At 50.7% G+C, this 23,455-nt stretch overlaps 12 protein-coding genes across 12 annotated transcripts; 5 read left to right on the top strand and 7 right to left on the bottom strand.

The window, feature by feature from the left end:
* Nucleotides 1-214: 214 nt before the first annotated feature.
* Nucleotides 215-1,185, bottom strand: JCM6883_004155 (uncharacterized protein; the record flags this gene model as incomplete). Its single annotated transcript, XM_076633193.1, has 3 exons — nucleotides 215-441; nucleotides 527-727; nucleotides 792-1,185. 3 exons carry the CDS (start codon nucleotides 1,183-1,185, stop codon nucleotides 215-217), a joined length of 822 nt encoding a protein of 273 aa, XP_076486798.1.
* A 102-nt stretch (nucleotides 1,186-1,287) lies between these two features.
* Nucleotides 1,288-1,915, top strand: JCM6883_004154 (uncharacterized protein; the record flags this gene model as incomplete). Its single annotated transcript, XM_076633192.1, has 4 exons — nucleotides 1,288-1,307; nucleotides 1,385-1,534; nucleotides 1,608-1,749; nucleotides 1,856-1,915. 4 exons carry the CDS (start codon nucleotides 1,288-1,290, stop codon nucleotides 1,913-1,915), a joined length of 372 nt encoding a protein of 123 aa, XP_076486797.1.
* A 738-nt stretch (nucleotides 1,916-2,653) lies between these two features.
* JCM6883_004153 (NADH dehydrogenase [ubiquinone] 1 alpha subcomplex subunit 1) lies at nucleotides 2,654-3,254 on the bottom strand (the record flags this gene model as incomplete). Its single annotated transcript, XM_076633191.1, has 5 exons — nucleotides 2,654-2,731; nucleotides 2,852-2,935; nucleotides 3,014-3,087; nucleotides 3,153-3,183; nucleotides 3,252-3,254. The coding sequence occupies 5 exons, from the start codon at nucleotides 3,252-3,254 to the stop codon at nucleotides 2,654-2,656; spliced, it is 270 nt and encodes an 89-aa protein (XP_076486796.1).
* A 275-nt stretch (nucleotides 3,255-3,529) lies between these two features.
* Nucleotides 3,530-5,669, top strand: JCM6883_004152 (uncharacterized protein; the record flags this gene model as incomplete). Its single annotated transcript, XM_076633190.1, has 8 exons — nucleotides 3,530-3,718; nucleotides 3,805-3,864; nucleotides 3,949-4,042; nucleotides 4,100-4,347; nucleotides 4,415-4,624; nucleotides 4,696-5,010; nucleotides 5,124-5,258; nucleotides 5,337-5,669. The coding sequence occupies 8 exons, from the start codon at nucleotides 3,530-3,532 to the stop codon at nucleotides 5,667-5,669; spliced, it is 1,584 nt and encodes a 527-aa protein (XP_076486795.1).
* Nucleotides 5,670-6,195: 526 nt separating this feature from the next.
* JCM6883_004151 (uncharacterized protein) lies at nucleotides 6,196-7,955 on the bottom strand (the record flags this gene model as incomplete). Its single annotated transcript, XM_076633189.1, has 8 exons — nucleotides 6,196-6,556; nucleotides 6,624-6,881; nucleotides 6,949-7,046; nucleotides 7,114-7,143; nucleotides 7,209-7,224; nucleotides 7,291-7,510; nucleotides 7,572-7,766; nucleotides 7,880-7,955. 8 exons carry the CDS (start codon nucleotides 7,953-7,955, stop codon nucleotides 6,196-6,198), a joined length of 1,254 nt encoding a protein of 417 aa, XP_076486794.1.
* A 635-nt stretch (nucleotides 7,956-8,590) lies between these two features.
* On the top strand, nucleotides 8,591-10,217 carry JCM6883_004150 (uncharacterized protein; the record flags this gene model as incomplete). The annotated part of the gene is made up of 4 exons (XM_076633188.1): nucleotides 8,591-9,085; nucleotides 9,150-9,737; nucleotides 9,793-9,860; nucleotides 9,917-10,217. 4 exons carry the CDS (start codon nucleotides 8,591-8,593, stop codon nucleotides 10,215-10,217), a joined length of 1,452 nt encoding a protein of 483 aa, XP_076486793.1.
* Nucleotides 10,218-10,532: 315 nt separating this feature from the next.
* JCM6883_004149 (OmpH family outer membrane protein) lies at nucleotides 10,533-13,658 on the top strand (the record flags this gene model as incomplete). The annotated part of the gene is made up of 5 exons (XM_076633187.1): nucleotides 10,533-11,133; nucleotides 11,199-11,228; nucleotides 11,294-12,493; nucleotides 12,555-13,545; nucleotides 13,607-13,658. 5 exons carry the CDS (start codon nucleotides 10,533-10,535, stop codon nucleotides 13,656-13,658), a joined length of 2,874 nt encoding a protein of 957 aa, XP_076486792.1.
* Nucleotides 13,659-13,887: 229 nt separating this feature from the next.
* JCM6883_004148 (uncharacterized protein) lies at nucleotides 13,888-15,428 on the bottom strand (the record flags this gene model as incomplete). The annotated part of the gene is made up of 6 exons (XM_076633186.1): nucleotides 13,888-14,256; nucleotides 14,317-14,369; nucleotides 14,429-14,552; nucleotides 14,628-14,749; nucleotides 14,815-14,923; nucleotides 14,991-15,428. The coding sequence occupies 6 exons, from the start codon at nucleotides 15,426-15,428 to the stop codon at nucleotides 13,888-13,890; spliced, it is 1,215 nt and encodes a 404-aa protein (XP_076486791.1).
* A 274-nt stretch (nucleotides 15,429-15,702) lies between these two features.
* Nucleotides 15,703-16,080, bottom strand: JCM6883_004147 (uncharacterized protein; the record flags this gene model as incomplete). Its single annotated transcript, XM_076633185.1, has 1 exon — nucleotides 15,703-16,080. The coding sequence occupies one exon, from the start codon at nucleotides 16,078-16,080 to the stop codon at nucleotides 15,703-15,705; it is 378 nt and encodes a 125-aa protein (XP_076486790.1).
* A 585-nt stretch (nucleotides 16,081-16,665) lies between these two features.
* JCM6883_004146 (uncharacterized protein) lies at nucleotides 16,666-18,039 on the top strand (the record flags this gene model as incomplete). The annotated part of the gene is made up of 9 exons (XM_076633184.1): nucleotides 16,666-16,709; nucleotides 16,782-16,970; nucleotides 17,057-17,116; nucleotides 17,200-17,304; nucleotides 17,383-17,486; nucleotides 17,552-17,620; nucleotides 17,709-17,773; nucleotides 17,840-17,870; nucleotides 17,936-18,039. The coding sequence occupies 9 exons, from the start codon at nucleotides 16,666-16,668 to the stop codon at nucleotides 18,037-18,039; spliced, it is 771 nt and encodes a 256-aa protein (XP_076486789.1).
* Nucleotides 18,040-19,037: 998 nt separating this feature from the next.
* JCM6883_004145 (uncharacterized protein) lies at nucleotides 19,038-19,794 on the bottom strand (the record flags this gene model as incomplete). The annotated part of the gene is made up of 3 exons (XM_076633183.1): nucleotides 19,038-19,316; nucleotides 19,377-19,649; nucleotides 19,732-19,794. 3 exons carry the CDS (start codon nucleotides 19,792-19,794, stop codon nucleotides 19,038-19,040), a joined length of 615 nt encoding a protein of 204 aa, XP_076486788.1.
* Nucleotides 19,795-20,656: 862 nt separating this feature from the next.
* On the bottom strand, nucleotides 20,657-23,098 carry LYS4 (homoaconitate hydratase LYS4; the record flags this gene model as incomplete). The annotated part of the gene is made up of 5 exons (XM_076633182.1): nucleotides 20,657-20,694; nucleotides 20,766-22,393; nucleotides 22,457-22,738; nucleotides 22,796-22,821; nucleotides 22,901-23,098. 5 exons carry the CDS (start codon nucleotides 23,096-23,098, stop codon nucleotides 20,657-20,659), a joined length of 2,172 nt encoding a protein of 723 aa, XP_076486787.1.
* Nucleotides 23,099-23,455: the final 357 nt, after the last annotated feature.

Here is a 23,455-nt window from a genome sequence, read left to right as displayed (position 1 = left end):
GGAGGTTCTGAAGCGAAGATGCGGGAAGAAAGAGACAGATAAGCCCGAACTAGTTTGAAAATTGAAAGGAGATGTAGCTCACGATGAATCCGAGACGATCCCAGGGTCGATGACGCACAAATGAGAAGGGTTGCACGGACGACAAATCAAAGTAGAAAGTAGAATCGGAAAGAAATAGAACGGGAATAAACGAAACGAACCTCTTTCCCCCTCTTTAACGCCTAATGTACGATTTCCTACTCCTCTGAGGTCCATACCCTTTATCCCCCGCGACTGCTCGATGTCCCGCCTCCTCCGCGTTCGCTCGTTCGTAAGGTGTCGTTCCAGTTTTCGAAGGTTGTTTCGATTCCAACATTTTCGCTTTCTTTGAACCGATATTCACTTGTTGAACTCCTGCTGTCGCTTTCTTGATCGATACTGGTCGAGTACCTACGTATTTACCTAGGACACATCGAAAGTTTTACATCAGTTTCCGAGAAAAGAGACAGAAAACGGAGTGGGAGGGAGAAAGAGAGAGAGAACGAACCATTCATTTCCTTCCAAGCTTTCAAGAAATCCTCGGGATCCGTATAACTAACGAATCCGAACCCTCTACCTTTGTTCGTGTACTTGTCTCTGATGACTTTTCCTTTCACGAACGAAGGGAATCTCGGACCACTGAACGCGGCATTGAACGCATCGTCTGAAATTGCCGGGTCGAGATCTCCGATGAAGAGACGGAAGTGAGCTGCACCGTGAAACGAGTGTCAGTACTAATCATGGAGCAAGGGTAGAGGAAGAGGAGAACTGACAGGGATCCCATTCGAGCAACGATTGATCTTCCCAAACTTCCCCTCCACCTTTCCTCAATACCGTAGTTCTAGGTTTCCCTCTCCCCTGCGGTGCTGTCGCTACTCCTGTTGCTCCCCTATATCCTGCAGAGGTACCGGCATCGGGAGTGTAAATACTCGCTTGTTGAGCGGCGTTTGCATCGTAGCCTCCGTAACCGGCTGGGATTGAAGGTCCTGCGACGGGTAGTGTGGAGGCTGATGGTGGGACTGGAACGTAGCCAGGGTAGCCTACGGGCCCAGCGACGGCGGGAGAAGGGTAACCTCCAGAAGGGACGTAGGGAGTTTGAGAGGAGGAGGACGAGGAGCCGCCCGTGTAGGGGTTGTTGGGTTTCGCGTAAGGGTTCTTGTAGCTCATATCGAGGCGTAAGGGCGACTAGTAGTGAAGGGAAGGAGAGAAAGAGTTGCTCGCCGTTTCATCGAATCGTCTTCTCCTCATCTCGTCTCCCGATCAGCTACCATGTCTCTTCCTTACAAGCAGTACGTAATCTACACTCTACTCTCTCGCGAGGGCGCTACTGATCATCGGTCTCTGTCTCCGCGCTCTCTCTTTGTAGAGATCTCCCTCCATCGGGCGGATTCAACCCGATCAAATACAAACGAAACCTGCCTACGAAAGGACCTTCCGGAGCGATCATCTTCTCTGCCGTATTCGGTCTTTGCGCGTTCGGGTTCTGGCGAGTTGGATTAGGGAATCTCGAGAAACGGTACCATCTCCCATTCCTCCCTACAGACGCTTAGAGGACACAGAGCTGATGTGCGTTGTTGGGATGTGTGCAGTGAACTGCAAAGAGAGAAGGTTTGGTCAAGGATTCATTTGACTCCGTTATTACTCGCCGAATCGGATCGGGATGTTTTCAGGAGGGAACAAGCGGCGTTGGCGAGAGAAAAGGAGATTATGAAGGATGTCAAGGATTGGGAGGTACGTCTCTTTCTCCCTCTCTTTGCAGCGTGTGTTCGATAGAGCAGAGTTGACGATTTTCGATTTTCGATTCTTTCTTCCCTCTTTCGCCTGACGACACTCGCAGGCTGGAAAGAGTTCGTACCACACTAAACGTTACACTCCCAACTCTATCGTCGTCATTTAGTTTCACCCTGCCCTTTCTTCTTCCGTGTCTACTTATCGTGTTTTCGTTCTTTTCCCTGTGAAAAATCTCAATTGCCGCCGTCTCTAGCGCCTCAACCGGATCGACTCACAGGGATTGACGAGAGAGAGGTGTGGCTTCCCGCAGTGTACCCAAGGAGTCTTGACCGACGGACTACAAGCTCTCAAAATTTCGTCGCATGCAGCATTTCCACTTTTGTTTCACTTTCCCTCTCGTTGGCCGACTCTGATGGATCTACTATAAGTTCTTCTATTCCTTTCTGTTCCATGATTCATGCTTCATGATGCTGTGAATGTCTCTCGGTTTGAAGGGGGAACGCGACGAGCGAAGTACTCAAGAAAACTGAATCTTCGGCTTTTTCTCCAGCTGGCTGAAGATTCCGACTCGTGATCGGTGATTTGCGTTGCACTACCTCGGAGGTACTCGAGGTGACGCTCTACCGCGGAAAGAAACGCCCTCCCTCGAGATTAACCGTATTGTTACGAAACGCAACGAGTCGGGTTCGCAAGTGAGAGTTTTCGCAACCGCTGACCTCTCTTTCGTGCGATTGAGACGGATAAGATGAGTTGAGAACCAAAGTACTGCATTCCCATACCTCAGAAAGAAACGAGAATTGCTAGAGCGCGCGGGAGAGAGAGAGAAAGATAAAAACAGTAGAAAACAACGAGACGAGAGAGAAAGTGGAAGAAGTACGGTTGACCTCCTTTTGCGCGAAGTATTCTAGATGAATGCTCGTTCAACCTTTTCGGTTTGCCAGATACTGTTCGTTGCGAATTGTTTCGGTGCGATCGGTTCAGTCTGCACATATCAAAGGTGTCCGACCCGTCAGCTCGCGCTCTCTTATTGCGCGGGTATAGGGAGTAGCACAGAGCTCTCTCGAGGTCGTGAAGGACCGGGAAAGGAGGAGCCAGAACGTACGGATTGACCTCTCAAAGTTCCAGTTAACCTCCTATCCCGTTCCATCATGTTTTCTTCCCACGTATCCAAACTGTGTCGTGTAGGCTGTACCATACGCCGACCTCTTTTACATCAGTACTCAATCCAGAAAGAGTAGAGATGCGAACTGAGAGGGGATGGTACCTTTCCCTCGTTAGTGATTCGTCGAGCGGCAGAGAACCCAGTGCCCGTTACGGCAAACATGACAGTCAAGAGACCTGCAAGAGCATTGTAGAACGAGTCAGCAGGCGGAAGAAGGGAGATGAGAGTTTGATCAGTTTACCGAAAGGAACGAGGGCTTCAAAGGGGATAGGCTGCAATGGGACGCGAGAGACTGGGTCAGTAGGTTGCTCTGGAGTACATCTAGCTAGTCTGGGCTTACCATAGTGAAGTTCGAGTGATGAGGTTTGGAAAGAAGTTCCGCTCGTTTCTCCGAAGTCTCTTTTGTTCCGAACGCTTCACTCGACTCACAGAATCGCTCTCGAGACAGTCTAGCTATGCTCTGGGACTCGCACGTTCTCACTGCCAAGCACCTCTGGGGTGTCCGCGGGTCTTATCCGGACCTTCCGCTCAGTTCGCCCTCCGTCTTTCACTCGGTCCCTCTTCTCCGTTCCTCTCTCCTCTACTCTTTCGACTACTCTCTAGACATCCCTCGATGCGATGGTCGGCGTAATCCCACTCCCTCAAGCCGTCTATTGTTCGAACCCGGACGCCGTTCAATCATGTTGGAAACTCTGTCCAGCAGCAGATACCGTCAGTATAGGAGTGAGACTAGGATGTTACTTACAGGCGATCGCGTTCTTCGTGTTGTGCCTGGTGGCACCGGATGAAGGAGGGGCGGAATCACTCGTTCGTTCCAAACGATTCTCCTTCTTGAGCTGATTCGGATAGGGTTCGCTTGAGCTGATTCGGATAACGACATCGTTGGAAAACAGTGGTTGGGATTATCGGTGTCGTTCTGCTTTGTGGCGTCGAATTATATCATGCTCTGGCTCGTGAGTCTCTTCTCTCTTTCGACAATTCTCCCTTTCTTGCAGAATCAAGCTGACAGAAAATTCGTCTTGATTCTTCTGTCGCAGCACATGATCACGATGCATCATACAATTATCGTCATTCTCCTCTCTCACCTACCCTACATCGCTACTCTATCCGGCCTTAACTCGCTCACGTCTTGTCAGTTCATTTCCTCTCTTCTCCTTCTTTCCCTACTCACCTCGTTCTCGCCTCTAGATGAAGTCCTCGGACCCGCCGGTGTCCGATTCCTCCAATCCGGTCTGATCCTCAAAGCGCTCTCGACCGCCATCCTCTGGGCGCTCTGTATCTGGGGATACGCGGCCGGTCGTCTCCCCGATTGGTTACACTTTCAATTCCGTCAAGTGAACTGTTTGGAACAGACCAAGATAGTGTTGTGGTTCGTACCTGTATCGAAATTGGACGGGGGAATGAGTAGAACGGATATTTTCTTGATGTCGAGCTATGTCCGTCTTTCTCTCCTTGATCGATTCTCCTGCCGGCGAAGCTGACGAGGAGCCAGGGGTTGGACAGAGTCTCTTCTGGTTTATCGTACTCGTTTGCGGTTCGTACTGGAGTGCAATCGCACCAATCGTGCTCGTCAAAAGAGGTGGACACCTAAGAGATCCGAAGAAGAAGAAAATTCGGGGTTTTCCACATATCAAGAAGAAATTGGAGGAAGATAGGAAGAAGAGGAGACACATGAAGGATGATCCGGCGGACTACACACCGGCGTCGGACGACGTGAGCCCGTGAAACTATTCTTTCGTTTTCGAGCTCGATTCTAACTTTTGTTGCTCGCGTGGATTGTACAGGGAGACGCGTTGTTACAGATGGTCATGCGATCGGTTCCCAAAGGCCGTTCAACTCAACAACCTCAACCTGAATCTCAAGCTCAAGCTTCTTCGATTCCGCTTCCCCTCTCTCCTACAAACGATTCTTCCGTCTCTCTTCCCTCATATCACACGACTTCAGCCTCTTTACCAGCACCAACGACCGAACGACTCCCCTCCGCGTCACAAGGCGCGACATTCCTCTCTACCTGGTCAAAAGGAGTCCGAGGTTCTCCTCAAGGCGCTTATGCTCGTTGGACTAGGAGACAATTAGAATCGAGGCATCATTTCATTATCGTACGTTCTCTCCTCTCTCTCTAGATATATCCCTTCTGCCCCCCTCCTCTCGCTCTCTGCCAACGAGTCGAGAAACTGACGAAACTCTCAATCGCGCGAATTGCGACTTGAAGTGGCCAATCTGTGCCCTCCTCCTCACCTTCGCAATAGTTACAATCGAACTCCAAATCGCAATGAACGATGTATTTCCCGGTGAACTCGCTTTAGATTTCCCAGGAGTTTTGACTTTTTTCCTCGCTCTCCCAACTGTACGTCCCCCTTTCCTCTCTCTTCCTGCTCTCTACTCGAGCTTGATTGACTGATGAATGCTTGGATGGGACGATCAGGTATGGGCAGTAGGGAAAGCCTTGAGACGTATACAGGAGGGAAGAAGACCGACTCCGATGGAAAGGGAAGATAAAACTTTTTTGGAACTCGCTGCTGCCGACGCTCAACATCGACAACGCTCTCGTCGTCGCGGAAAACTGAGTCGGAGTGGAGCTAGGACTTTCTCGATGGGACACGAAACGCCGAGGAGGAGGGGAAAGAGGAGAGAAATGTTCGAGGAAGAGGAAGGAAGCGAAGGGAGTGAGGGCAGTGAAAGTGGCATGGAGGGGTATGAACCGAGAGCGAATGAATCGACGAAGAAGAGGGATGGGAGAAGGTACGGGAGAGTGTAGGGATCGAGCGTGTCGAAAGATAGAGCAGGGAGAAGCTGAGCTTGGAGGTACTCCAGAAGATCATGCACAATTCTCTGTAACAACCAATTTCAACTCTCTCTCTGTGCGTGTCGACGATACTGTCAATCCTCTCATAGCCGTGAGAACGAGAGAAGCACTGGAGTGTCGTGAGAAAACTATTTCTATTTTTTCTGTCTTCGTTTCCAACGACAACGAGGTTATGTCTAGACAAGAAGGAGGAGGGTCCGTTAAGCTGACACGGAGAGGGGGTTCTCAAGAAGAAGGGTATCAAAAAAGGAAAGAGGGGTAATCCTTCCATCCAACAAGAAAAAGAGGGTAACCGAGAAATACGAAGGGAAGTGTCTGTGTGCAAGAGGGAGAACATGATATGATCAAAGAAACCGAGAGAGAGAGAGAGAGAGAGAGGGAGCGTGAGAAGTTTTCGTCGAGGCTAGTGTCCTTTGAGATGAAACGAATGAGAGAGAGAAAATTATATGCGGAAAGTCGGAGAAGATGAGAGAGAGATCTAGATGATGATGGCGAGAGCTCCAACCGAGAGAGCAACGATTCCAACGAAGACGGAAGATGAATCACGTAGACTCAAACGAATTCCAAACGAAGTGTTCTTGTTGTTCTTGGTTTCTTGTTGAGCTGCCGCAGTTGCAGTTTGAGCCGATTTCGACGTCATTGAACCGGATTGAGTCGATGAAGGAGCAGAGGAGGAAGTCGAGGTCGAAGAGGGAAGAGCGGAAGAAGAAGTCATCGAGACAGAAGCGGCCGAAGTGTTGAAAGGTCCACTACCGATCACGAACGAGGTGTTCTTGTTCGGGTCGTCGTTGTCTTCAGCGTTTTGATACCAAAGTGCGTCCCAAAGATCAGGGATGTTCCTGCATCAGTTAGCATCAAGGTCAGCCTCGTATCGAAGAGAAATCCGATGAAGTGATTCTCTCTTACCTTGCGTCCCATCCATTCGATTTGATACCCGAAAAAGTGTTCATGAATCCAGCGACCGTATCAGGTCCACTCTCGTGTTCCAACCCAATCACTCCAGGGGATTTCGAACCAGTTTGCCACTTGGTCAATTCGGCTTCTAACCCGGCGAGAGTTTCGGGTCCGTAGCCTGGGCAAGCTCCGACTTCGTTCAAACACCAATCATCGGAATCAATGTTCCAAATGACGGTCGTCAAGCCGAAGACTTCTTGAGCGATAGCACTGCGAGATGCGAGAGAGAGTTTTCAGTTTCGTTTGACGCTTTTCCAGATGAGGTTGAGCAACTTACCGAACACGGTTGTCAACATCGCCATAGGGCGGCCTCCAGTAAGCAGGAGCGAGACCAGAGTAGTCAAAGATGAGTTGAGCAGTCCAGCCGAGCTCTCCCTGAAAGAGAAACGATCTTCTGAAATCAGCTCGGTTCAACTTTTTCTGAGGATCGAGAATTCCTTACGAGGAGTTGTTCATCGGTCATCGTGGTCATCTGAAGGAGGTACACGTCAGTAAGGGGAGCCTCGCAGGCTCGAGCGAAAGACCGAAGAGACTCACGTAAGAGTGAGAAAAACTGGAGAGGGAGAAGTCGCGGGGTCAGTACAAGGGGATGAGCGCGTTTCGAGGGAGACAAACTTACGTGTGAACAGCGAGATGTCCTCCCGAATCGACAACTTGTTGAAAGACATCCAAGTTTTGTAAGATCGTCGTTCCAATGAGGAAGTGGGTGGCTGTTTGATTATTAGCTGTTAAGAGATCGTAGAGTTGAGGAGAATTCGGGGTCGGTCCATCGTCGAACGAGACACCGTACATTCCATCGGGAGCGTCCGAGACATCGAAAGTATCGAAACAATGCGCGACTAGGGAAGAAAAGCGGAAATTAGCGAAAAGTTGAATGAAGGAATTTCGCGAAGAACTCACCCGTCCAAGAACAGACTCCGTTAGGACCAGTTCTAACTCCAGGTGCATAGACGATGTTTCCAGTAGCATCCAGAGACGATGGAGAGTCTCCAGGGATTCGTCCAGCCGCTTTCGCTTCGTTGTACTTGTCAATCCATTCCTGCTTCGGCGCTGGGCCTTTAGTTCCGGGGTTCGGGTAAACAGAGGGAATAGGAGCTGTAGAAGAGACACGCGAAGAGAAGCGGAATCAGCGACCAAACTCCGAGTCGAGTCGAAAATAGATTCCGGGGAGAGAGGCATGAGAGGAGAGAGGGAAGGAGGGGACTCACTCGCAGGTGCACGTCGTTCGAATGAATGAGCTGCAGCTACTGATAGTAGGGAGAGAACGAAAGGGATGGAGAGCATCTTTGAATCGATTGAAGGAGATTCCGAAAGTTGGAGAGTCGAAGAGAGAGGTCTAAGTCGCGAGTAGAGTAGCGTAGAGTGGGACGAGTAGGTCTAGCTAATAGACCGATACTCTGGATAGGAAAGACACGAACGAAAAGAGGGGAGGGGGAGGCGGGAGAGGTTGTGAACAGAAGAGGCTGAGGACTTGAAGAAAAAAACACCAAGTTCGGTCGAGAGGATCTCCCTTCCCGCGTGTAACCTTATAATAGATCGTAAGCTAAGCTAAGGGACAGCTAAGGGACGATCTCTAATACAAAGCTGTCCCTTTACGCTCGGAACTTCCGCAAACTTGTTCTCCTCTCTCGTCTCTTTCAACCCTCAACGAAGGAGGAGAGACGCGACGAACGTGAACCTTCCTTCCCTTCGGTCGAGAAACTCGGTTCCGTGCGAGCTTCCGTCGTCGACTCACATTTTTTCGCGATTACATACTTCGCTCTCCCGTTCAAACTTGAATTCGAGTGCATTTGAGCTCGTACAAGGTAGACGGAGTGTAAGTCAAGTGAGAATGAGTTTTCCTCGGGAATCCGAACTCAATTTGCTCTCTCTCAACTTTTTTCACCGCCTGTCGACGACAACACGGAGGGCCTTGAAGGATGAGCGCACTCGCTCGCCAAGGAGCTCATAACCTCACGAGGTCGACCCTTCGACCACAAGCTGCACCGCTCCCAGCCAAGATCTTGAATCTCGGGAAACTCCGTCCTCTCTCCTCAACTTCCAAGACCCGAGACTCGTTACTCTCTGAGCAAGACCCCGTCAAAGCTGAGAAGGAGACAGAGGCGGTGACTAGGTTGGAGAGGTTATTGAAAGTTTCAGAGCGATTGAGTCGAGGGAATTCTCAGGTTGTCCCGTTGTCAATGAAGGGACTAACCCCCTATTCGAAGGATCATACGGCGACGTTACCGGTAGAGGAGAGTCTGGAGGATTTGGAACCGTTACCGAAGGAGAGAACGATGAAAGATTCGTTTTGTTCGATGGACCTCAAGTTTTCAGAAGATGAAGCGTTGAGGGAGGAATTTGTTGGAGGGCTATCGAAAGTACGGATGAGTGCGATCTTGGAGAAGTTCGATTGGTTGGCGGGGAGCTCAGCAGTGAGTCGAAAGGATTTCCTCGCAGAAGTTTTCATTTCTTCTGAGTTCTACCATTCCTTCACAGTATCAACACGTTCTACCGAATGGAACATCAGTCGCAGACGCATCGAAATACGGCTTCTACCTCGTCACAGCCGCCGTCGAACGAATGGACATGTTACGACCTCTCTATGAAGCCGATGGATCAGTTCCCGATTTGCGACTCGCCGCTCACGTCGCCTACGCAACTGAATCTTCCCTCGAAGTCTTCGTCCGATTATCAACGATCACGAAGACCCCCTCGGAATCAAGAACGATTCTCATCGGTCGATTCACGATGGTCTGTCGCAGCTCGAAAGGAGGAAAACACGCCGTTCCTCGATTGATCGTCAAGGGACCCGAAGAGGAAGAGATGTTCGAGATGGGACGAGAATTGAGGGAAACAAAGAAGAAACGAGCATCGAAATCGCTCGAAAGGAGACCGCCAACGGAGGAGGAAGCCGCAATGTTGCACGATTTGTTTTTGAAGAACGCACAATTGTACGATCGGAAAACGGCGACTCCCGCGAATATCCTCTTCATGGCGGATACTAGGATACGATCTGCGAACCTTATGCACCCTCAATATCGAAATTTACATAACAAAATCTTTGGCGGGAAGCTAATGTCTACTGTGAGTTGCCTCGCTTCTTCCGATTGCGGGCTGAGAATGACTCTGGCTCGGGCAGGCATATGAAACGGCCTACTCGACAGCATGTCTGTTCGCTCGATCTCCCGTTACATTCGTTGCTCTCGAGTGAGTCCTCTCCTCTCTTCTTCCTGCGACTTTTTCTGACTCCTTTTCGAAAACAGTGAATTACAATTCGCTCAACCTGTCGAAGTCGGTTCCCTCCTCGTCCTCGACTCTCGCGTAACCTTCTCCTCTATGGTAGGCGAACACAAATCGTTCCATGTTTCCGTCGAAGCCGCTACGGTCGACCTACACACGGGAGAAAAGAAAATCACGAACACTTTTCATTTCACGTTTTCGTCGGAGAAACCGTTGGAGAGACACGTACTTCCGAGGACATATCGACAGGCGATGCAGTGGCTGGATGCGCAGAGGAGGCGTTCGGTTGGAATCGAGGTCAGAAAAACTTACGAGTCGCCTTAGTGACTGTACAGTAGTGCCGGTTTGACTTTTTGCATCTAGAGCTTCGTTGTTACTTTATTAGACTATTCGTTACTTGTACCCCTTTGTAGATTCAAAAGATAGAAGCACATAGAGCCTTTACATAGACAAATTCACTGCATCAACGAGTCCAAACTTTCTCGAATCTTGTTTTCGCGACTCTTTCTGTCTCCTAACTCTTTCCCGCGACTCTCTTCACTCATAGAGGCAGAACTTCACCTCATAACAACTTTGGCGACCGCAAAACCAAGGCAAACTTCTCCCTCGCTTCCTCTCTTTCATTCAACTTTATTCCGCATGCAACCAACACCTCAACATGCACGCCCGCGCCCTCCCTCGAACCGAGCACCATCCTCACGACTCACCGCACTCCCCACACCTTTGTCCCCTCGTCGTCAACGGCCTAGCGCATTCTCAAATTCCGATCACCACCTCGCGTCTTCTCCCTCTTCGATGAACCTACCCTCTCCGATCTGGAGTAGCTCGATACCACCTGATACACCTCCATTAGGTCTGGACGACATGAATGGGGTACTGGGACACCCGGGAAGAGAAAAAGGGGAAGGGAAAGATGAACGTGAAGAAGTGAAGAAGGGGAGGAGAACTAGTTCGATACCGTTCCCTACTGCAGCTATTACGATAGAACAACCTCAGAGTACAATGGCGGATCGAGAAGGAGACGAATCGAGCGGATCAGCGACGCCAAAAACCCACTCTCGACTTTCGGGACAATTCGACTGTCTTCTCGATGATGGAACACCCACGAAGAGACAAGAGGTGACGAAGAATAGTAGTGTGGAACTCGTAAAGGATCCGAAGCTGCTAGGACAGATGAGTAGGGAGGAATTGGAGAAAATGTTGAGTGATGCAGACAGGATCATTCGAGAGAAGGAACAAGGTGAGTAGGCTCGCATATGTAGTGTGAGAAGTAAAAGCTGACCCTGAGTCGATCCGGAACGACAGAGTTATCCGTTTTCACGTCTGCGGGAGAAGGTAATTTAGCGGTTTTGGTTTTTCGCCGCGTTCGAGCTGCACTGACTCTCATGCGTTCGATCTAGGTCTCTTGCAAGAGTATCACAGTCTGAGGAATCGCCACGAATCTCTACTCGCGAGACAACGCTCGACCTCAGGCCAGCAGAACGTCTCTCCTCTCCGTCCCTCTCGACTCGTTTCCGGTTCACTCTCGCCTTCCCGTACTCGCGTTCCCTCCGACTCGCAACACAACTGGAAGAACTCTCTCGGTCCCTCGAGCATTCCAACGGGTCAAGGTCGTCGAATCTCGAGTGGTGGTAGTCGAATTGGCGGAATCACTTCCTCAACAAGTTACGTTTTCGCCACTTCCTCGAGTTCGACCAGTCTCTCGAGCAACGCTCGAACGACTCCACCTACTACGGTCCGTATCGATACGACTGGATCTTCCTCACCCTCGACTTCGCCGACAGGGTTGAGGAATTCCCATAGATTCACTTCTTCCGCTTCAGTTGCTTCTCTCTTCGCTCCCCCAGTTCGTACGACTCTCATGTCCCCGAAATCCCCCGGCGGCGGACAAGTGGATCCACAAGAGGTCGAACATTTGAGTCATCTTAATTATTCGTTGACGCAAAGAGTCGAGGAATTGGAGATGGAATCGGAGTTTGCAGAGAGGGAAGGGAGGAAGAAATTGAGAAGACTTGAGAAAGAGTTGTTGGCGTTGAAGGAGGACCTCGAGCGTAGTGAAGGGAGGAATCAGGCGTTGGAGAGTGAGAGGGAAAAGGGATTGGAGAAAAAAGGGAAAGCGGAGTCCTCTGACCGAGAAAAGGAATGGAACGACGACAACGATCCGGAGGAGTGCGCAGATGAAGGAAACGAGACTTTTACCTCGAATTCGGCGAACCTCGACAAGGCCGGCGAGTCTGAACGATCGACTGAAAACTCAACTTCTCCTGCTCCCTCGCCTTCCCGCTTCCTCGCCGCCCCTCATCTCACTCATTTCCGATCACCCGGCAACGGTATAACGCGAGTCCGCGCCGTATCCTCCACTTCCTCCCTTGCCTCACTCCCCCGAATCCCTCTCTTCGATCCATCTTTGCTCGACGCTCAACAAGACGAACTCTTCAATCAACTCATCGCGAAGATCGACGAATTACAAGACGCGAACGAAGCGATCTTGGAGGAGAGAGAGGAGATGGAAGAAAAACTGGAAATTGCGAGAGAAGAAGTGAGGGAATGGATGGGGAAATGCGAGGATTTGGAGGAATTACAACAGAGGATCGAATGGGGTGAGTTTCAACTACCTTTCGAAGAAGACAGAGTTACTGACACGTTTGACGCTTTGTGTAGAAGGAACCGACCGAAAAGCGATTGGATGGCTCGACGATGGAACGTCTGATTCGCCGAGCAGACGATCTCATCTATCGGAATCTCATGAAGGTTCTCCGACTCCTCCTTCGAGCGCACTCGGACGGAGTCTGAGGAATGAGCTCTCGGGCCTTTGGTCTCAAGACAGCTCGATCTCTCAACAACCAGACACGATCGAAGTCACCGACGATGAGGAGGAAGAGGCAGTCGATTCAATCGTCGTGCATACCTCGCACTCGGAACCTGTCGTCTCGAACCTCAACGTCGCACGAATTCGTCGTCGAAACCCAAGGAGAACGATTACTCCCATCTCGTTCAACTCTCAACGCTCGAAATCGACCGCCGACGATCTCGTTCCTGCTGGGACTCTCGGAAGTACAAAGATCGAGAGCTATGAGGACTTTGCGAACGAGGCGGATAAGCTCGAGCCAGTTTGGGCGGACGAATTCGAATCGACGAGAACACGTCTCGAGGGCATCAACAAACCGAAGCTCCTAGAGGCGGTCGCGCAGGAGGAGGCGGGGGATCCAAGACAGCTCAGAAGTAAGAAGGAACGAAAGACACGAAAGACTTCGAAGAAGAACAAGAACCGCGTCTTGTCTTCAATTCGATTCGGTAGCGACGAAGAAGAGGACGACGACTCGACTCCTATCGCTCGACGAACCCTCGCTCTCCGTCGACTCGGACTCGAAGCTTCTTCCCGACACACTTCTCAGATCTTCCCTCGCGCATCGCCGAACGAAGACGACAACGACGATGCGAGTTCAGTAGTGTCGTCGAATTACGATCTCATCGATAGGAGAGATCAATTAGATTCGAACGATTATTACCCGGTAACTCTTCGCGCTCGATACCATCCGAGAATGCTTTCGAATATGATGAAGGACAGCGCGATTCGTCACGTTGTCACCTTGATCACTTGGGTCAGATTCCTCATTATTCTTGCGATGGCGATCAGTTTCGCCGTTTGGCAGTAAGTACTCTCACTCGTTCGACGTCCCTCTTACTCGAACTCACTCTCGTTTCTCTCGCAGAGGACCGAGGAAAACGCTTGGACTCGTCGATGGTCGCCGCCGATTACGCTGAACCATTGATCCATACCTCTTTCTGCATCATCACATACCACGAGCCTCCATAGATACCTTTCCATTTTCGATTCACCTCATCTCATTTGTTGTCTTCATTCATTCATCTCATCTCGGAACGTCTCTCTATCTCTCTCCCTCTCGGTGTAACTATCTACTATCGATACACTTTGCGAAAAGATTGAGAGATACGACAACATTGAGAAAGAACGGAAGCAAAGGAGAGAAAACTAGATATCGATCGCGGCATAATCGATCCCGTCGTCGTCTTCGAGAAGGGCATCGAACTCATCCTTCTCCTCGTCTTCCGCCTTCGAATCCACGTCGGGCTTGACATCTTTGCCTTCCTCCTCGACTTTGACTCGTTTCTTCTCCGGTTCTTCTCCCTCTGATTTCTCCTCCTTGACGCTCTCGACGTTCCCTTCCGAGTCCTCTACTTTGACTTTCGATTCTCCATCGTCCCGCTTGGTTGCAGGAGCAGGGGAAGGGTCTAAATGAGTGAGGAATCGTCGCAAGTCAAGGATCGTGCTCATTTTCATTTCTGCTTTTTTGCCCCATCCGTCCGATTCAGGTCGGAATTCGAGGTATAAGCCGTAGCCCTGTACGGCCGGAGCATCAGTGGCGAGTCAACATGTAAATCAAGAGGAGGTGGGACTGACTTTTTGATTCAATTCATTCGGTTCAAAACTGTTTGCGAGTAATCTCATTGCTCCTACAGCAAGCACCTCGTCAGCTCCTAAACGAGATCTCGTCAGAAGCTGAGAGACTCACCTATACAAGCTCCCATTTGTTGTCGAAAAGCACCTTGAATGTAAGCGAACGATTTCCCAGGTTCTGCGACGGCTCCTTGTGAGACGGCTCTCCATCCAGAGTTTTGAGTCGACAGAACGGGGACCTGAAGAATGTGAGTCGCGGATGACTTTGATATAAGCCTGTTGTTACTGAGCTTATTCGGGATCTTCGCACTCACTTTTCGACCCATCAATTCGACGAACGGTTGTGATGATCCGATGTCGTCTTTCAGCTCGGATGCAGGCTTGATGCCGAGCGAAACTCCTTTCGATGTCGCGTTGAGGTTCGTGTAAACGTGAGCTATTTCATCGAAACGTGAGTCTGGATACACCACCACAATGCTGTCACTGGGAGAACGAGCTCACCTATAGATAATGCTTCCTGACGAGAAAACCCGAGTCGTTCAGCGACTACCGTTGCCCAAGCGTTCATGACTGGAGCTCGATTCGTAATGACCGATTTCTTGATGAGACCCTGTTCGATTGACGATTACCGGTCAGCTGCGGATCCCCGATAGCTGATAGGTCGTCAATTAACGAACCTCTTCATATTCAATCTCATCAAAATTTAAATCCTGTTCAACTTCGGAAGTTTTATCTCCTCTCGTCGGTAAAGGTCTATCGAGATCGCTCTCCCTCCTCCTCTTCCTCCCTCCCATTCCTTCGTCTCCAAACTCTGGTTTCGTAGGTGAAGCCTTCATCTTTCCTTTCCCTTTCGAGTCGGCTCCTCTCCCCAATGTGTTCAACATCGATTTCCGTAACTCTTCATCCTCGACTCCGATCCGAGCGAGGTCGACCCCAGTGAGAGTTCTCAGCTTGAAATGCGAATTGAAACCGGCGGGGACGAGCTTCGAGGCTAGTTGGATCGCTTTACTCATGTCGAGATGAGGACTTGTCGTGAGCAGTTTCAAGAAGGCGGGGAGCGCGAGAGGGGTCGTGTCGAGCGTCAGTTTGATCGTTGAGGCATTCCGGGGTGGCATGTTGAGCGATCAGGGGAGTAAGGCGTGAGGGAGAGAAGTGAAGGATGAGCTCATCGCTCGCCCCTGTCTCTCGCCGAGAATTCCTCCAAGTTCACTCGAAGAGAGATTTTCTTGCTTTGCTCTCGGGCACTCTGACCACATTTCTCTGCCCCAGACCTTCACGGCTGTGACGGTGACGCAGGGCGTAACAGTCAAGGCTTGGACTCTTCGACTCGACCGACCTGCTCGCTCGTCGAAAACAAAGCTATTTACAATCGTTCGTGTTCATCAAGGACTACAATGCAAACTCCCTCCTTTCGTCATCCCCTACTGCCTTCGCACCCGCTTCTCCCGTCGAAGAATCATTCGAGCTATTCGTTTCGCTCGGTCCGAGTTTCTTCTCCGCCTCCAACCTCCTCAAGGTTCCTCTTTTCTGTCCTCCAGCTCCTCCCACACCCTCAACATACTCAATATCCCCTCCATTCCCCTGCCCTTGTCCTTCCGATTCTGCGACCAAAGTGTTGCTAGAAGCCGCTGCGACTTGAGGGGCGGGATCGAGATCCATCGGTACGGGGTCGTCCTTCTTCGAATCGTGACTCCTCAATCTGGTTCCAGTTCCAGTCGCGCGTACATGGCGTGTATCTTCACCTTTAGCTTTCGAATTGCGTCTCATGACTGTTGATCGAGTGAATGATAGGGTAGGAGGGCCGAGAGAGAGAGAGAGACGGGGTCCGTGTAGAACGGGAAGAAGTGGGTTCAAGGAATAGAGAGTGTTTGAGTAGATGGGAGGAGTCGAATCAGTTCAGTCGCGTATCGTTGCTGTGGAATCTTGGGTTGATGATGAGGTGCGAGAGAGAGGGGAAGAGAAGAGGAAATGAGCGAGAAATTTTCGACGACCTTTGTTTTCGTTCCACGTTTCCCCAACCAACGCCAATCGCTCACCCTCTGCATCTCAGAGGAACCTCATTGACTCGTACACCACAGCGAGGATACCGACAGCGCCGTTCTTCGACAATCGATTCGCTCAACTTTCAAGCGCCCAGTTTCGATCAAGCTCCTCCCCAGTTCCAATCCTCGTGCGATCCTGCTAGTAGCCTCATAATCAGAATCACGGTCCTCAGTGCGAGTTTGAGAGGTATCTGCGTGAGTCCTCCTCTTGAAGCGAACGTTTTCAAATCATTGACCTCGTTCTTCCACCTCCGTCGTCATTCGTACCCGATCGAAATGAAGTCGAGTCGTTACAACTTGGATATCGAGGATGGCGCACGTGAACAAAGGTCAGTCGTCGTCGGGAACGAATGCGTGAGTTTCGGAGATCTAGGATTTCGGTCGAATCGATAGGGCTAATCGAAACCTGTTGGGCGTTACGTCTAGGAGGAACAAATCGGCACCGCAGGGTCGTGTAAACGATGCGCTTCGAACGCAGGAGGAAGAGAGGAAGAAGCACTCGAATAAACTCGCCGGATTTCGTCAAGCTTTACTCGAGAGGGACACCGATGAAGAATTGATCAATGCGTGGGTATTCCTTTCGGAAGTAACAGAGAAGTACTTGGAGACCGGGAAGTGAGCACTATTTCACGCCAAATTCGAAAAAGAACTTTGAGACCTATCGCTAATCGTATTTCGTGCGTGCCGACTCGATTGCTCAGGAGTCTCCTGTCAGCAGCAGGTGTCATTCTCGATGTCCTCATTGAAGATCGAAAGACCAAGTGAGTTAGTTACATGAGATGTTCCGTTTGCTCGCGACTCCCTCTAACCTCGACCTTGTGTGCCGGTTTTCGTGCGACGGCAGAGACTCTTGGTCAAGGGAGGAAGCTCAACTCGCGAAGAGCATTCACTCCAAACGACACCAAATGTTCAATGCGTTCATTGCAGAACTTCGTCGAGTGGACCCGAGGTAAGTTTTTTGTTCTCTCTAACGTAACACGGGCCGTTCGAAAGTAGACTGACTGAACTCCGTCAATTTCCGCAACAGTGATACGGAAGCAGAAATCAGGAGACAATATGTCGTCGACAAACTCGTCTTCGTGCTTGGGGTTGAGCTCAAAAACGAAGAACCGCCGAGTGCGGCAGACTTGAGTAAGTCTGCGCGTTTCCCTGAATGATCAGAACCTGCGACTCACGCAGTCTAATCCCTAATGTAGGGGAAGAAAGGGCCCACCTAAGAATTCTGCGCCGAAAATCAATCGAGGTTGTTGACGAACAGGAACAAGGTCAGTCTTCCCTCTCTCTCTCTCTGGCTCCCTCGGGGTATCATACGGAGCTCTTCGTACTCATACACAGTCTGTGCGTGTGATATAGACGCGAATCCTCCTTCTCCACCGTCGAGGAAAAAGAAACCAAGTCCAAAAGCGAAAATGAGAAAAGTGAGACAGATTCTGCGATTCAAGGGGAGACCAAGTCGAACTGACACGGTCTCGTTCAAGGTCCAGGCTCAAGAGAAGATGAAAGAAGACGCTGAGAGTGAGTTCCTTCAAGCTCAAAGTTTCGTCGGTGCAAATGCTCATATTTTCTTTGGTATCAACCAGAGTACCTCGACTCTTGCGGGAACAAGTATAAGGAATGGTGGGAGTTCCCAGATCCTGCGGGAGAAAACAAGCACTATGTGAAACTAGGACGACTTGAAGGTTGAACCCTTAGTGCAAAGAACAGATTGATATCCATAACTACGAGACTGCAAAAATGCGATCAGACTGTCAGGGAGAGCTTGGCGAGAACTCGTCGTAAAGATTGAGACCCGAAGAGAAGGGTACAAAATCAACAACGAGAAAGGAGACATCTTCGAGTGGCCCTAGCGCAGAATCAGAGTTTCCGAAGCGTTCACTCGACTCGCGCTTGCAAACGACTGCCAAAACGATTCCAGTAGATACAGTAATACAGCACAACTACCTACGATCGGACTACCTCCTCGAGGATCCCGTTCCAGCCGGTTTCGAGAGAGAAGTCGTAGGTTTCAAAGGTGGTCTCGACGACGAGGTCGACGAAGGGCGAGATGCAGTCGCTGCAGAAGACGTCGGAAGGAGTGAAGGTCGTTTGACGATTCGAGAAGGGGGAAGGAGAGAAGTTCGTCGTGGAGGAGGCGGAGGCACTGGCATCGATTCCAGAGGTGAAACCGAGCGAGATGCGAGAGGTCGGTAGTCGCGATGGATGCTCGAGGTCTCGTCGTCCCTGTAGTTGAAGTGGAAGCCGCCATTCGTTCGGTCAAAGTCGAGGGTTTTCTTTCTCCTCCTCCTCTCGCAAAGCTTCCCTCTGTTTCTCACCTACCTGATACTCGACTTTCATACTTTTTCTACTACGCAGTCACTCTCGCTTTTCTTTTCGCAATTCGCAACTGATGCCTTCCCCCTTTGTTTTACCCCTCTCTTCGGATAAAGATCCAGCTCATACCTTTTCTTTTGCCTCTCGCTTATTCCAACTTCATGCACCTTCGTCGTCAGCTGAGCTCTCTCTTCTGATACCGCAATTGAAAACAGACACTCTTCGTCACTCTCTGTAGACCGATGGCTAGCTGGTTGAATTGGAGACTTGATCTAAGATTCACGTTCGCTCGATACAACAACACAGGAAGAGAGTCTGACAACAACAGGAAGTTCTATCAACAAACAAGACAAGTAGTGAAACGAGGGAGGTTCAAGTAGACGAGGAAGGAGGATGGGAGAAACTCTTCTCGTTGAATTTCGGGGAGAGCACAACGTCGAAGTCCAGTTCGAGGAATTCTTCCGCCGAGAGGTTGTGCTTCTCGCAGAAAGCCCATTCATGTTCGTTGAGGTACAAGCTCGGTTGAGCGCGTTGTTTGGGTTTCGATTCGAAGAAGGCAGAGACGAAGATCGAGATTGGAGAAGGGGAAGAGGGTTCGAGCTCGGGAGTCGTAGGAGTAGGAGGAGGCGTGTTAGCGAGAGATTGTTCGAGCTATCGAGATAGGAGAATGTCAGATCGAGAAAGCCTAGATTAGGGGGAAGGAAGACTCACTCTCGATTTGAGCTCGTCCTTTTCCTTCGTTTCGAATGCAACGATTTCTCCTTCCGCTTCGACCGATTCGAGGTCTGAGAGTTGTACTTCCGAAGGAGGAGCGAGTCCAGGGATCAATTCAGAGAGTGAGACGAATCGAGCGGGATGAGCTTTGAAGAGAGGAGATTCGAAAGCGAGTTGAGGAGAACGAAGCGAAGGAGCAGAGTAGACTGAACGATCGTGGATAGAAGGTTGTGAGAGCGTGTCGACGATCGAAGAGATCACTCGAGGGGTCTATCGTGAGCGAGGAGAGAGCGAAAGTCAGTCTCGAAGGCATTGATCACACGGGAAAAGAGAGAGAGGAGAGAGGACGAACAGCTCGTTTGGAGGTAGATTTGAGGCCAATGAAGCTCAAGAGGGAAGAAGTGAAGGAAGACATGCTTGTGTGTGAGCGAGGGAGAGTGTGAAGGAAGTGTGCAGGTGAGTGAGGGAGGATGAGAGATTGGTGAGAGGGAAAGAGAAAGGGAGAGAGGAGGAAAGGACGCTCTTATAGTCCTCAGAGCAGTGCAGTGTGACCGGAAGATTTGTACATTCCTCCTTGTGTGCAGCACAGCGGTGAAGGAACGGGAGAGGAGAGGATGGCGGGTCAAAACAACCTCCTGCGAAGTTGAATTTATGGTGTGATGGAGAGAGCTGGAGACTCCATTTGCTTCCTATTGCCCCCGTTGATCCGGCTATTAGCTTGTAATACCTTCTCGACAATGTTCCTATTCGTCGCGTTGATTCGACCCGCCCATGATGGTTCAGGTTTGAGTGGTTGCTATCTTCGCCTTCTCGGTCGGGTCTCTAGGGATTATCAAGGGCCGTAGACGCTATCACTACGATAGAGCCCTCTTCCCTTAGGTGAGCAGGAAGGATCGTCTGATTGAAGAGAAACACTCAGAGGATTTTTGGGAAGGAAGCTGTCGTCGAACTCACCTCTCTTCGCTGTGACCACGACGACAACCTCGTCCGCATACTCGACCAGTGCTCTTCACGAACCTTCCTGACCCGTCTCGCCGAAAGGTCACGTACAGTCGCGAGTGATCGAGAATTCGTGGATCACGTTTGCAGGAGATGGAGCTGTTTCTGAAATGCATCGACTTTTGAGTGATACGGCGACGTCCGAGGATACGGGCACGTTCGTATCGAACGAGTCGTCGTCACAATCGAATGTGCTGCAGGAATGAAAGAAGGCGGCGTCTCTTCGGTCCAAGCTTGCGAAAGTTCTGAATGCTAGATACAATGCACGTCTATAGGGTTTAGATACGTTCTCGAACCCATCCTTCGAGTCCTCCAGCTGTGGAACACGACGAAGAGCGAGTCAGTTTGACGAGTCGAAGCTCACGATTTGAAAAAGAGACTACTCACCTAGCCACATCTCTTGAACACTACCTCCTACAGCTCCTACGCTGTACTCCTTGATCACTTCTCCACCCTTCTCCTTTCTCAACGTGACCTTGCCTCCTACACTCTCGACTTCAACCCAGTAAGGAACCTGAACCGTCAAATTTCCATCTTTACCTCCCGCTCCTCGTTGACTGTCCTTCGCGTAATCCCGAGTCAAGTCCTCGATGAGTTCGGGGCATTCGACGCAGATGAGAGCGTTGTTGATCGAGTTTCGTTTGAAGATGTCTCCGAACGAACCACAAAGGACGAGAGGAACTCCCGACGAGAGAAGCGCGGTCGCGGCTTGTTCTCGCGACGATCCAGTTCCAAAGTTGTATCCAGCAGCGAGGAGGACTCCAGACCCATCACGAGAAGAAGCCGTCGGGGATTTGAGCGATTTCATGAGTTGGGCGAACGAGGGATCGTAGTTCTCCATGACGACGTCGGCTTGTTTCTCGAGAGTGATATCGTCTTGGTAGGTGTACTTTCCAGGGTAGATACCGTCCGTGTTGAGGTTATCTTGAGGAGCGAAGAGGAGAGGACCGGCGAAGAGAGGAGGGAAATTGGGAAGAAGGGGTTCGGAAGCGGAGGAAGATGAGGTAGCGGCGAAGGAAGGGGCGGCATGTTCTTCGATCGATGTTCGGGGGTTAGATGAGGGAGGACTGGCGCCATCGATTTGAGGTCCAACGATTTTACCAGCGACGGCTGAGGCAGCGACGACTTCGGGACTTGCGAGGTACGCGAGCGCGTTCGGGCTACCCATTCGTCCTTTGTAATTTCGGTTCGTTGCCGAGATTCCTACTTCTCCATCCTCGAGTAATCCAACTCCGAGACCGATACAAGGTCCACATCCGGCGGGAAGAACTTTCGCTCCTGCGTTGACGAGAGCCGCCCAATCTCCCGAGGCTTCCGATTCCTTCTGTACGACTGAGGAAGCGGCGGCGATGTAGAACTCGACTCCAGGGGCGACTTTCTTCCCCTTCATAACATCGGCGGCAGCTTTGAGATCGGAAGCTCGAGAGTTTGTGCAACTAACGAGGTACGCCTTGTTGATCTTGATATCTTGCTCAGCGAGTACGGGAAGAGGAGTCGAGATCTTGACCGAGTTGGGACCGGCGACAGAGGGTGAGAGGGTAGTCAAGTCAAGGGTGAGAGTTTTCGAGTAGTGAGCTCCTTCATCGGCGAGAACGGGTTTCGAGAAGACTTGTTCGAGTCGTTCGGTCGTGAGACGAGGGTGAGATCCAGAGGCGGTAGGAAGGGATGCAGAGGAGGAACCGAGGGAGAATCTTCGGAGTTCGAGTTTCTTCAGCTGCGATTCGTACCATTTCTTGAGAACTTCGTCCGTAGGGAAGACTCCGACGAGAGCACCCCATTCTGTTGTCATGTTGGCGATTGCGAGTCGTTCGTCGACGCTGAGTTGTTCGACTCCAGAGCCGTGGAATTCGATAGCGTGATTTAGAACTTCGTCTTGGTTGAAGTTCCCGCACAGCGCAACGATGATATCTTTTCCGGTTACTCCTGCCGGTAACTTGCCTTCGAGGTTCACTCGAACGATCGGAGGGACTTGCCACCACGTTCGTTCTGTCGCCCAAAGTGCGGCAGCGTCGGTTCTAACAGAATTCGAGCTTTGGTGAGCGACAAAGTGCGAGCTCGAAACGGGAATGTTGACTCACCGGACGATAGCAGTTCCGACACATCCTACTCCTCCATACATATTCGAATGAGAATCACTCGCGACCGTCATAACTCCAGGGAAAGCGTAACCCTCCTCAATCATAATTTGATGACCGATTCCTCTTCCAGCAGGGTAGAAATCGACTTCGTGTTGTCCAGCGAACGCTTCGATACGAGCGTACTTCTTCAAGTTTGCCGGGGAACGGTTCTGAACGTCGTGATCGAGAGTGAAAACGGTTTGTCGAGGATTCGAGATTTTCGTAGCTCCGATCGATTGGAATCTGTGGAACTCTTGACCCTCAGCTTCTTATACATAGCTGAGACGGAGAGCAACTCACTTGGAGATAACGGGTCCAGTGTTATCCTATCGTCGCGAGAAAGAGGAGAATCGGAGACATCAGCTTCGTCCTTTTCTCGCTCGAATGGATCGACTGCAAGCTTACATGGGTCATGACATGCTGAGGTTTGATCATAACATAATCTCCTGCTCTCACTACCTTTCCTTCAGGCAAACCCACCGAATGTCGTTGAACAACTTTCTCAATGTAAGTTTGAGGGATTCGAGTCTCGGTAGCGAGGTAGCGACGGAAGAGGAGAGCGGTGTGCTGAGCAGGCGTAAGGCGGGATCGGAGGGAGAACATCTTCGGAGAGAGGGAGGAGAAGAAGATTGTTGATCAAGTTTCGTTGACTCTTCTTATCGGTTTCGAAGGAGAGAGTGGCGCTTCCGAGGGACTGCTGATCCGATGAGCCTTTGACGAGTCCGAGTCTGCTCCGCTGGGGAAGGAAGGGGCGAGGAGAAGTGAAAGTGGAGGAAAGGAACTTTTCGGAAGATGGGGTTCGCAATGAGAAATTACTGAGGCCGTTTGCAAGGGTAGTAATGGTGAGCAGCTCCTTGCAGTGTGGTTCGAGAGGGAGGAAACATCGATCGCTCGGAAAAGATGCAAAAATCGACCAATGAGCTCGCAGGCGATCGTGCGAAACGAGAATTCAATGACTTG

Source organism: Sporobolomyces salmoneus (assembly GCF_050403485.1).
Source record: "Sporobolomyces salmoneus JCM6883 DNA, S_salmoneus_JCM6883_v1_ctg35, whole genome shotgun sequence".
Taxonomy (NCBI): domain Eukaryota; kingdom Fungi; phylum Basidiomycota; class Microbotryomycetes; order Sporidiobolales; family Sporidiobolaceae; genus Sporobolomyces; species Sporobolomyces salmoneus.
This window is presented reverse-complemented; position numbering and strand designations above follow the sequence as displayed.